We start from the raw sequence: 12439 nt of genomic DNA on the forward strand, positions 1-12439 counted from the left end.
GACACAGAAGGCTTTGTAAATATAGACTCTGTGCCAAAAATAGAAAGTATTTTGTTGAGTATTATGATGTAGATGGCAATAGAAATGATGATAAGACGACGACGACGACGATGACGATGATGATGATGATGATGATGATGATGATGATGATGATGGTGATGAGAGTGATGCTGATAGTGATTATTGTATAATGAATATCCAACATGTTAAATTGATCAAACCAACAGAGAAATCTCTGTAATCATTTCCATCTATCTTGTCATTCATATCCATCAGTTATTTTGATAATAATACTTTTTTTGGCCACTTCCAATTTAAATTGTCTAAGGAGAGAAAGGTCACTTCCGGTCACACAAAGGACTCTCCTCGGTTCAAGGTCGTCTGGTGAGGCACTTCGGTCACGTGGTTGAAGTCTGGCTGAGATGACAACAGTCTGGGGACTAATAAACAGTCAAAATAATATTATTATTATGAATAATGAATACATACCATAATAAATCAGATTTTCGACTAAGTTACTTTGGTTATGAGGTTATGGAGATAAAAATTGCGTCTGTAATGTTAAATCACGCGCACATATTATTATTAGCAAATAAGTACATGTAGATTAAAACATAGGTGGTCAATCTCGGTACCTTTCGGGTACGAGACAAGGACCGTACCGCTGAGCCACGCTGGGCGGGACACCTCTCGTAACTTACCGCCATGATTATGAGTCCCATGACTTGTGTGTCGGGCGGCAAGCACAGATGGAGACGGAGAGGCCCCTTGTCTCCGGGCCTTATGCATGAGGGCCGGGGGCCGCGGAGTGGAAGGAGCGCTGCTCAAGATTGTCTCCGGCTCTTTCAAGAATAATTCCTGTAAGGGTTAATCAATATCGTGAGAACAATGTAATATTCATAAGTAGACCTATGTAATATTATGAAAATAATGTAATATTCATAAATATGTAATATTATGAAAACAATGTAATATTCATAAGTATGTAATGTCATGAAAACAACGTAATATTCATAAGTATGTAATATGAAAACAATGTAATATTCATAAGTATGCAATATCATGAAAACAACGTAATATTCATAAGTATGTAATATCATGAAAACAATGTAATATTCATAACTATACAATATCATGAAAACAACGTAATATTCATAAGTATAAATTTAATTTTAACCGGCCTGTACTTATATGTACTCAGATCTGAGCTATTTTGTTGGTTGTGGCAAAAATGATTTATCATAGGACGATAGTGTTGAATGATAGAGAGATTGACATAGATACATATATGGATGGATAGAGATAGATTAATAGATAAAAAGGTAGAGATAGATAATTGATAGATAGATATAAAAACACGCACACTCACAGTTAGAGCGAGTAAGAGCGAGCGAGCGAGCGAGCGAACGAAAGCGAGAGAGAGAGAGAGAGAGAGAGAGAGAGAGAGAGAGAGAGAGAGAGAGAGAGAGAGAGAGAGAGAGAGAAAGAGAGACTCACATGCCACCCCTCACATAACACACTCACACATGTTCGTACACACACACGTATACAAAGACACGCACACACACGCACACACACACACACAGAGAGAGAGAGAGAGAGAGAAAGAAAGAGAGAGAGAGAGAGAGAGAGAGAGAGAGAGAGAGAGTTATTAAACTGTAAACACTAACCTGTATCTTGTACAGTTTATCACTGACATCTTTTCCAATCAGCCCCATAAAAACGGCCCACAAGAAATGACGGTGGTCCGCTAGCTGTTCCCTCAGTGTGGGGTACAGCCACGACAAGATGACACAATCCTCTGTGGCCACTACAGTCACCTGGTTTAAAAATAAAAGCAAAATCTAAAAATAAATAAATAAACAATGCGGCCCATTGTTTCAAAAACGGTAAGATATATTATAATGGTTTAAACAAGACGTCAAGAAATGAAGTCCCAGGTTTGAGAGTTTTTGGCAAGATGATGGGTCATTTCAATCGACCGATATTTGAAGGACGAGTTTTCTGGACGAACTTTTAAATACGTGTTTTTCCAAAGCACCCCAGAATAAAGGGTCTAAACCGACATATACAACATATATGCAGGTCTGACATCCGAACCCACTTATGGGCCTAGTTTAAGATTGCTGTAATGGACAATATTTTGCGTCATTTAAAAAAAAAAATCCATAAGGAATTACGTAATCAGACCTGCCAATAAGTGTATGTTAGTTTAAGCTTTAACTCGGATCTCATAATAGAGAACGAATGAAATTAACATCACTCAACTCTTTGTTATTGGTTATTATAACGCCAGATGGACGACAGTTGGTTATCAATAAATGATATCAATTAGACTATAAGCGTGAACGTTTTCACACATATAATAGGCTTTTAACGAAATCGGGCCGAACGAGACGTCGAACGCCGAACCCGAACGGATATAGCTTTCTCACGTGACCATGAACGAGATCTGGATAGTGAAGACTCTCAAGCGGTATGCAGCATCGATCTAAGGTCACGTGATGGAGGATAGCTTGGGTTGCTGTTGGCTTCAGCTGACAAGAAACGGAGAAGGAAAGAATGGAGCCTACCTCAGGCCTCCCCCTACCATGTGTTAGGAGGTTAGTAGATTGATTAAAAAAATATTGCTCAATTTAAAAAAAAATTAATGATAGTTTCTTTATTTTCCGGTCGATTTTCTTGATTTATATCTCATTTTTCAATTCTCAATGCGACGAGCACACTGATGTGATTCTCGTGTGATTCAAAAGCGTTGTTTGTTTTTTTAAATATATATATATTGAGAGTCCTGCCTCACTAATTAATTCCTGAGCGTTGAGATGGTGACGCAACTATTACATACAAGACCTTGCTGTCGAGTCGGCAGGGCTTTTGGGTTACACAACCACTATTTACCCATCGGTCAGCGGTACTCTTTGATGTATACAACACTCACTGCCTTTACGCAAAGCCGCCTGCCCATAAATCAAGAGATGATCTCCTAACTGTTCATAAGCGAACTGTCAAACGAGCAATCGATGATTGGATAAGAATCTCAAGATCTCATATAATAAGTTAAGTTTTGGAGAGGTGATATCCCCCCACCCGTCAACGGACAGAACTTTCATTGCGTTATATCATATAAGCTCCACCTCCTCTTTCTATTCCGGAGTGACGAGATTAGACGAGAGGACGCGAGAAAAAATTGATCACGTGTTCGGTAAGTCGATCGGTCGGTCTGCTTCGGCGTGTGACTATAACTCCGTAATATGTGTTGATACGATTCATCTGGCGGGCAGATATGGTGAGTATTCTACTGAAACGCATACTATCGGCACATTCAATTTCCAGTCTCCAAATCACACTGACGGGTTGGTCACAAATGGTTGGTACGGCTATGTGGTCTTGTAGTAGGACACTCGCTTTCGGATTGGAAGGTCCTGGGTTCCATCCTCGCTCGGCGAATAGTTGATCCTTGGAAAAGGCTCTTCACTCACATTATCTCACCGTCCTCGGGTGTAAAAATGAGTACCTGGTCATTAACAGCATTGTCTCCGTCGGAAAAATTGTAATATCATCTAACGGGCGTCATGTCTAGTTCTACATGTTGTAGAGAGCGTGTTCCTGTTGGTCAGGGTCCCTCTGTAAAGAGCCGTGAGCTCGTTTAGTGGATATTGCGCTATATGAAAGCTCTTTTTATACTTTTTAAAGACTTCTGATATCTGTAATTATTTTTAAACAACGGAGCGTCTCATAGGCGACTTGTACTTTGGTTCACTACAACGTGCTAAAGGAATGAATATTATAACAGTGTTAAGCGCAATGAGCAGGCTTATCCGCGGAAGTAGGGATAAAATATTCATAATAATTAACAACAACAACAACAACAACAACTACAACTACTACTACTACTACTACTACTACTACTACTACTACTACTACTACTACTACTACTACTACTACTACTACTACTACTACTACTACTACTTTACCTTTACCGATGTTCCATGTCGGACACGACGTTGGAGATCATGGTTCGCCAGCTCTCTCTCTCATCTACGAGTTTCGCACATTGATTTATGGGGCTTCCAACGTATGCTGCGACATTTCCAAGCCAGCTTGTCCTTCTTCGTCCTCGACCACGCTTGCCTTCTATCTTTCCCGCTGCAATGTTCTTCTGTAGTGAGTCGTGCCTTCTGATGTGGCCGAAATATCGGGTTATCCTCTTTCTAATAGTTGAAATGATCGTTGTTGATGTTATTCCTAAAGTTTGGAGTACTTGATGATTTGTTTTCTTTTCCTTCCAGGATACCCTTGCAATTCTTCTATAGGTCCACATCTCAAATGCTCTGAGTTTCTTTTCTAGTGTCTTTGTCAGAGACCATGTTTCACATCCATAAAGTAGTGTTGACCAAATGTAGCATTTTGCCAGACGTGTTTTTGTCGTAAGTGATAGGTCGTGGGGTGTGATTAGGGAATGCATTTTTAAAAATTTACTCTTGGCCAATGCAATTCGTCTGATGATTTCTGCATCGCATTTTCCATCTTCTGTCAATAATGCTCCTAGATATTGGAATGACTTTACTTGCTCTATGATCTTTCCATCTATTTCAATTGATATTTTCCCATTGTTTTTTCTCTTGCTAAATAGCATTGTCTTTGTTTTTTTCACATTCACGAGCAGGCCAAACTTTTCACTTTCAGTTTTGACTATATCTACAATGGCTTGTAGATCTTGTTCAGTTTCTGCTATAAGCACTGTATCATCACATAGCGGAGATTATTAATATTCACTCCCCCGACATTAAGACGAGGCAGGTGTTCCACGTTCCTGAATATTATGTCTGTGTATAGGTTGAATAATGCTGGGGATAATACACATCCTTGACGTACTCCTCTTTGAATGGTTAGGGGCTCAAAAATATCGTTGTTGATTCTGATTTTTGTTACCTGTTGCCAGTACAGGTTTGATATTACAGCAATATCGTTATCATCTATGTCGGTGGTTCTGAGACTTTCTATCAACTCCTTGTGTTTAACGGTGTCAAAGGCTTTTGAATAATCAATGAAGCAGGCATATATATCTTTTTGAGTATCTATATACGTTTCTATGAGCATTCGAAAATTGAAAATTCCCTCTTGAGTACCACTGTTTTTCCTAAATCCTGCCTGTTCTGGGCCGACATTTCTGTTGATCTTGTCAGATATTCTTCCGAGAATAATGATTAGAAGGAACTTTAGGGTATGGCACATAATACTAATGGTTCGGTGATCTGAACACTCTGTGGCTTTTGATTTCTTCGGTAGTACTATAAAGACAGATGTTTTCAAGTCTTCTGGGATGTACGCTGAGCTGTACATATCATTGCACAGGTCTGTGAGTTGTTCTTCACCAAAGTTTCCAAGTGCTTGTAGGGCTTCTGTTGAGATGTTGTCCACACCAATGGCTTTTCCTTTGCTCATTTGCTTCAAGGCCTCTTTAACTTCAGATTTGATGATTGCTGGCCCTTGAAAGAAGTCTGTGATTGGGTTGTCTGGTCTACCGTCTTTAAAAAGGTCTTCCACATATTCTTTCCATCTTTCTATGATTTTTTCTACTACTACAACAACTATTTCTACTACTACTACTACTACTACTACTATATATTTATCTACTACAACAAACAACATAACTACTATACTACTACTACTACTACTATACTACATACTATACTACTTACTACTACTATACTACTACTACTACTACTACTACTACTATACTACTACTACTACTACTACTACTACTACTACTACTACTACTACTACACTACAACAACTACTACTACTACTACTACTATCTACTACTACTACTACTACTACTACTACTACTACTACTACTACTACTACTACTACTATACTACTACACTACTAACTACTACAACTACTACTACTACTACTACTACTACTACAACATACTACTACTCTACTACTACTACTACTACTACTACTACTACTACTACTACTACTACTACTACTACTACTACTACTACTATACTACTACTACTACTACTACTCATGATTAATAATAATAATAATAATAATAATAATAATAATAATAATAATAATAATAATAATAATAATAATAATAAGAAGAAGAAGAAGAAGAAGAAGAAAAGCGGTAATAATATACATTATATCTGATTAAGCCCCGTTGAATGAAGTATCAGTCATGCTCTACGTTGTTTGATGAAGTAAACAGAAAAATACGACAACAACTTTATTTCAAAATATATAAATTAAAAAAAACAACAAAAGATTATGAATTCATATAAAATGAAATGATAATCTTTTATATTCTTTGGTTTTGAATAGTATTTTTTTCATATAAAATGTTTCTGTTTAATTATCTATGCGTGAACACATTAAGCAATGGTATGATTTAATGATACTTCAAAAGATGACGATATTTATATAGGCTTTCTTTCTTGTGGGAGAGAAAACAATTTTAATAAAATTAGTTTGTCCAAAGTCTGGAGATGTTTAAAAACAAAACCTATTCATCTAGATAGTGTTTCCAGAATGTGTGATTTCAGGATCTTTGAGTTTATTTATTTTGTGTGAATGTTTGTGCTAATCTTTTTAGTTCTATTCAAAGAGATAGGTGAGGTCATAAGCCCAAGGCATATTATTTTGAAAAATGGACAACAAATATCATTTTAGACTCGGTTGTGAAAAGAATAAAAGAATTATGGATAAAATAAAAATAATATAAATTGAATCATTTCTTTTAATCTTCGATTTTAAATACAAACAAAGTCGCCAGTTATTTCATCGTTATCACCTTCAATGATAATTTGTAGCCCTACTTAAAAACAGAAGAAAGCGTTATCAATGGTTAATCTTTTTTCTTTCTTTATTCCATTTTATGAGAGTGAATGAGAGTGAGAGTGAGAGAGAGAGAGAGAGAGAGAGAGAGAGAGAGAGGAAGAGAGAGAGAGAGAGAGAGAGAGAGAGAGAGAGAGAGAGAGAGAGAGAGAGAGAGAGAGAGAGAGAAAGAGTTTTGGTTGGTCCGAAAGGAACATGCCTGTTTCTATAAAAACATGTGATAAGTATTGAAATGTAAGCTCCAATTTATTAAACGAAGACAGATACTGTGGACGTTTCGGGTTTCCCATTTACCACGTCTTCACAAATGAACAGAATTTTCCACTCTTTTTCATTTGTCATCTCGATAGTTTTACGGTTGTTAAGTATGTTCGATTTGGCGAAAAGTGCAAAACGTTAGACTAACGCCCTATCCAAAAGGTAGGAAACAATTAGTTTTTATGTAACGGTGCGATAAAAGGGAATATGCTACGGTTTTATAGGTCCCATAGCTGTGAGTGTGAGGGACTGTATTTTATCGACTGCTCGAACTGTTCATAGCATGAGACATAAGACTAAAGATTTCTCTGTCATTTTGACAACTGAGGGTCTGGGCTCATAAAATAAAATAAATAAATAATAAAATTTCCTTTATCATCCCACAGGGGAAATTTGTCTCTAGGGTCTATTCCAAAGGAAGACTGGGATAACCCAGGCAGTAGCCGCAATGCAGCGCCTCAAATTGAGCTAAGGGAGGTGGCTCGCTCAAGGCCACACAGTGAAGCGGCGGGTGATCGAACTCGGTACCTTTCGGGTAGGAAGGAAAGACTGTACCGCTGAGCCACGCTGCTCCATTTCGTCTTTCTTTTTATGATTTATTTTCTCTCTCAAAGGTAACCTTACCTCAACATACTAGTTTGATAACGTGTTACCTATTGGGCATTTCAAAAAATATCGATAAGTATTGAAATGTAAGCTCCAATTTATTAAACGAAAACAGATACTGTGGACGTTTCGGGTTTCCCCTTAATCAACAAAACACGATGAATGAAACACTAAACAAATACGTTTCGGGCTTAAAAATGTTTCATTTATCGTGTTTTGTTGATAAAAGGGAAATCCGAAACGTTATCATTATTTTTTCCTTCGAGCTTCAAACAGCAACATTTTCATTATTCCTAATTGGTTATAAAACGTATACTTCACAATTTTATATCGTACGCATTCTCGGGTTTAAGAATTTTGACCAGTTTGGGTCAAAAAATCGATTCAAATCGATTTATATAAGTAGACAGTTTGTCATTGTTTATCATAGTTGGCACCACAAGTATAATATTATTTGATCTATTATCTATCTATAACGAATTTATACTATCGCATTATGAAAAGAATATACATTAAAACAAATTGTGGAAATAAAACTCGTCCTTCAAATATCGATCGATTAAGATGACCCCACCTGTGTAAGACACTATCAAACCTGAGACTTCCTTGAGGTCCCCAGGGTTGAGAGTGGTTGACAAGGTGAGGATTCGTTTACGATGGTGAGAAAACACAATTGATATTATCAATGAATTCAGTGATATGTTTCGTTTTCAGGCAAATGTTTGACATAATAACAAAAGATATATCTTTATAATATGTAACAATACTTACACAATACTTACACACACACACACACACTCTCTCTCTCTCTCTCTCACACACACACACACACACACACCAATAAACACGGATACATGCACCTGTAAGTTTAAATTAGAAAAAACTATACAAAAACAAAAACAAAAAACAAAAACAAAACAAAACAAAAAAACAAAACAAAAACAAACAGACAAACAGAAAACAAAAAACAAAACAAAACAAAAACAAAAACAAAAACAAAACACAAAAAAAAAAAAAAAAACCCAAAAAAACCCCAAAAAACAAGACAGAAAAAAAAACCAACAAAAAAAAAACCAAACCAAACAAAACAAAACAAACTGACCTGGAATTTCTCGGTGGTGTCTGTGTGGAAAGGAACGGAATCAAACTCTATGGAATCCACAAACTCGTTGGGCTGGACACAGTGAAGGAATGTGTTGTTGTGACTGACCTTTAACCTATGTGCCCGGGGAGGGGGGGGGGAAGGGAGGTTTTAGAGAAGCAGATATTAACGGAATGATGACATAGATTTTATTAATTCACGAAGAAACCACTATTTAGTTTAGATTTGTTAAAAATTCAAAGCTTTTTACTAAAAAATAAATAAATAATATAAATAAAATAAATAGAATTCCCTTTATTCATGCCCAAGGTAAAATTTATCTTTTGGGTCAATTCCAAAGGGACGACTGGAATAACCCAGCTCCAGCCGCAGTGCAGCGACACAGACTGAGCAATGGCGACGTTACTTGTTCAAGGCAAAACCCGTCTGGGGTCATGGTAGCTCAGTTGGTAGAGCGTTCGCTTCACACTCAATCAATCACGGGTGAAGTCGATATTTTTTTTTCTTGGGTGTGGGTAGCTGGGTGTGTTAGAATTATTAGCATCCTATCCAAAGGGTAGCGAGCTATTACAACTGTCTAACGCTAAAGAAACCGGGATAAACTCCTTGGGTTTTATGGCCCTGAAGGACTACTTATAGTAGTACCTTGACCAACACTGCCTTTGTCTAAATCATATTCCTAGGAGGAAAAAGGTCGGAAAATAATAATGAGCTTCGGTTTTTATATTAGGACAATACCTATCCACTTAATGTGTTCAAAGACTTTTACAAAGTGTCCCTAGCGGATAACAACACTTGACATGTGGGACGATACATGATGCCTGTAAGGCGATACTTATTTTTTTTTTTTCGATAGAAACAAAGCTTTTTCTGGCCCGGTGTTCGTTTTACATCTGAGTGTTGTGAGGAAATGTGAGTACCTAGAGTGTTTTCCAAGGACTCAACTTTGCGCCGCCACACAGCGGGATTCGAGCCAGGGACATACAGGTTCGAAGATGAGTGTCATATAACCAGACCACAAAAGCCGCCGGAGGTAACCTCCAGCTAAATGAACAAAGACAAAGAAGAATTTAATTTTTGACTTCCTGTTCATGATGTTGTTCATGAGTCCTGTTCATCACGTGAACAATCTGGAGAACGGCGAAATGTATATTAAATATTTTTATCATTAATACACAATGAGTCTCGTAGTGGTATTATGGTCTTTCGTCTTGTCATTAAGTCAAGCAACAATGAGATGGTGACAGTTATCATGGAAAATTCTTGTCCTGACGTTGGGTCTTTGAGTAAGGTACTTTTCACAAATTACCCCACTCAACTTAGGTGTTAATGAATTCCTGACTACAAGCTGTGACGGATATTGTAAGAGTATTAGTACAAAAATACGCTTAACAACCGACTAGTACTGTATGAACTGGAAATATAATTCAATATGGCCTCCTGGGGGAATAATTGAAACATTGTGAAGCGCGTTGAACATGGTTAATCCGTGGAAATTCTCTATATAGATGTTCATATTTTGTTTACTTATTTTATTCATTTTAATCGAGGGTAAACACTTTAAAAAAAGTCTTATACATGAGATTTCTTTGAAATGTCTGGTTTATGACTTTTTGACATGTTTGAGGGTCATCATAATGATGGATGTTGAAACTGAAAGTCCTTCAGGCAAAACAAATAGAACTGGATTTTTTGTATCTCACAAAGTTTAACAGTATGGACCGATGACTCATAAGGCATTTTAATATTGCAATACTTTATCCACGAGATACGATTTTACTCCAACTTGATATATTATAATTATCGTTTTTTCTTGTGGGGCTATGTGGTCTAGTGGTATGACACTCGCCTTCGGACCAAAAGGTCCAGGGTTCGAGTTCCCTCTGAGTAGTGCATAGTTGAGTCATTGGAAAAGGCTCTTTATCTTTAGTCAATTATTTAACAGTACTCAGGTGTAAAATGAATATATCAAATTTAGAAAATAGGGAGCAGGCACGGTTCAAGATAAAGACCTGAACAAGTGTGTATGAAAGGTGCCAGACAAAAAAATACAAGAAAAAAAAAAACATCCTAAAAAATCAGTCAACCTGTCCGTTAACAGCGTTGTCTCTGTCCGAAAAAAATGTAGTATCGCCTAACAGGCATCATGTTTTGTCCTACATGTTAAGTGTTGCTGTTGGCTAGGGACCTCTTGTAAAGGGTTTTGAGCATGTTAGTGGATATTGCGCTGTGTAAATGGTTATCGTTTTTTACATAAGAGAAGCGTAACCGCGATGCAAGTCAGGATTCACGCTTAATGAACGTTTAATAAACATGAACATTTAATATAAAATAACATTCCCTTTATTGATCCCATAGGGGAAATTTGTCTCTAGTGCAATATCCACTAAACGTGCTCAAAGTGCTTTACAAATGGTCCCTGACAAACAGCAACACGTAACAAGTAGAACGAGACATGACGCCTGTTAGGCGATATTACAATTTTTTTTTCTGACAGAGACAACGCTTTTAACATCCAGGTACTCATTTTACACCTGAGTACGGTGAGAGAATGTGAGTAAAGAGCCTTTTCCAAGGACTCAACTAAGGCTCTTTACTCACATTTTCTCACCGTACTCAGGTGTAAAATGAGTACCTGGCCGTTAACAGCATTGTCTATGTTGCTGTTGGCCAGGGACCCATTGTAAAGAGCTTTGAGCACGTCGTTGATATTGATATATAAAAGCTCAATTTTTAAAAAGCCCCTTTCAGAGCAGGCTACGTCAATACTGACTGGTTGAACAAAGGAATTTGAAAAAAAAAATGTTTTCAATTGAAGGCTGGTTTTTCAAAACTCGTTAAGTCGATTTTTCTACTTTATTGAAATTGTGCATTCATGATATAAATTGAAATGTAAACTTTATTTTAAGCATCAAATGACACAAGAATGTCCCTAGATTTGTGTGAATTTGAAGTTTAAATATGAGAGATTATAGGGGAAATAATTCTCAATATCTCAAAATGGGGAAAAAACAAGAGTTACGTAGTTTTAGAAAACCACTCTTCAATTGATTCAGGTCGGTTACCTGTTTCTGATGTGGCGAATTAGACACATTAATTAGACAATTAAAATGAGCGAATTAGACACTGTTTACACATTCCATCCCCGCCTCTTTTATTTCTTCTTTTAGTCTATTAATTATCCCCAATACTTCATTTGAGAAAGTCACCTCGCCCTAGCTCACTTTGAGGCACTGCACTGCGGATGACGCCTTGGATATCCAAGTCTTCCCTTGGAATAGGCGAATTCCCACCTTTATTTCTTATTTATATTATTAATCTTTATATATTTTTTATCCGCATCAAGGGGTATATTTTGTCCTAAAACGGGAACGATTTTCTTGTTTCTTTTAGAGTAACCCCTCTCTACTCTTTTAACTAAGTCTAGACCTCAACAATCCTTTCATTGTGACCTTTGACTTCCAGCACAACATACTTACAATAAGTCATCAATGTTCGCGGTTTTTTCTTTTTCTCTATCAGATATAATTTGTCATAATGTCATCTTTAGAGAAAATATTTTATGTTTAAATTTGTGATCTGTGACTTGAACAATAATAATAAGAAGAATAACAATAATAATGATGA

At 36.8% G+C, this 12439-nt stretch overlaps 1 protein-coding gene across 1 annotated transcript in view; it reads right to left on the reverse strand.

Annotated features, from left to right (window-relative positions):
* Nucleotides 1–261: 261 nt before the first annotated feature.
* Nucleotides 262–12439, reverse strand: part of LOC144969278 (popeye domain-containing protein 1-B-like) — a 31400-nt gene continuing 19222 nt past the window's right edge. The window contains exons 3-6 of the mRNA XM_078908390.1: nt 8813–8927; nt 1671–1820; nt 702–858; nt 262–440 (exon numbers count right to left, since the gene is read on the reverse strand). Of these exons, the coding sequence (XP_078764516.1) occupies nt 349–440; nt 702–858; nt 1671–1820; nt 8813–8927 (514 nt within the window). The 3' untranslated portion in view covers nt 262–348. The remainder of the gene's footprint in view (nt 441–701; nt 859–1670; nt 1821–8812; nt 8928–12439) is intronic.

This window comes from Berghia stephanieae, chromosome 3 (genome assembly GCF_034508935.2).
Source record: "Berghia stephanieae isolate SIO BIC M18660-M18661 chromosome 3, UCSD_Bste_1.3, whole genome shotgun sequence".
Lineage (NCBI taxonomy): Eukaryota > Metazoa > Mollusca > Gastropoda > Nudibranchia > Aeolidiidae > Berghia > Berghia stephanieae.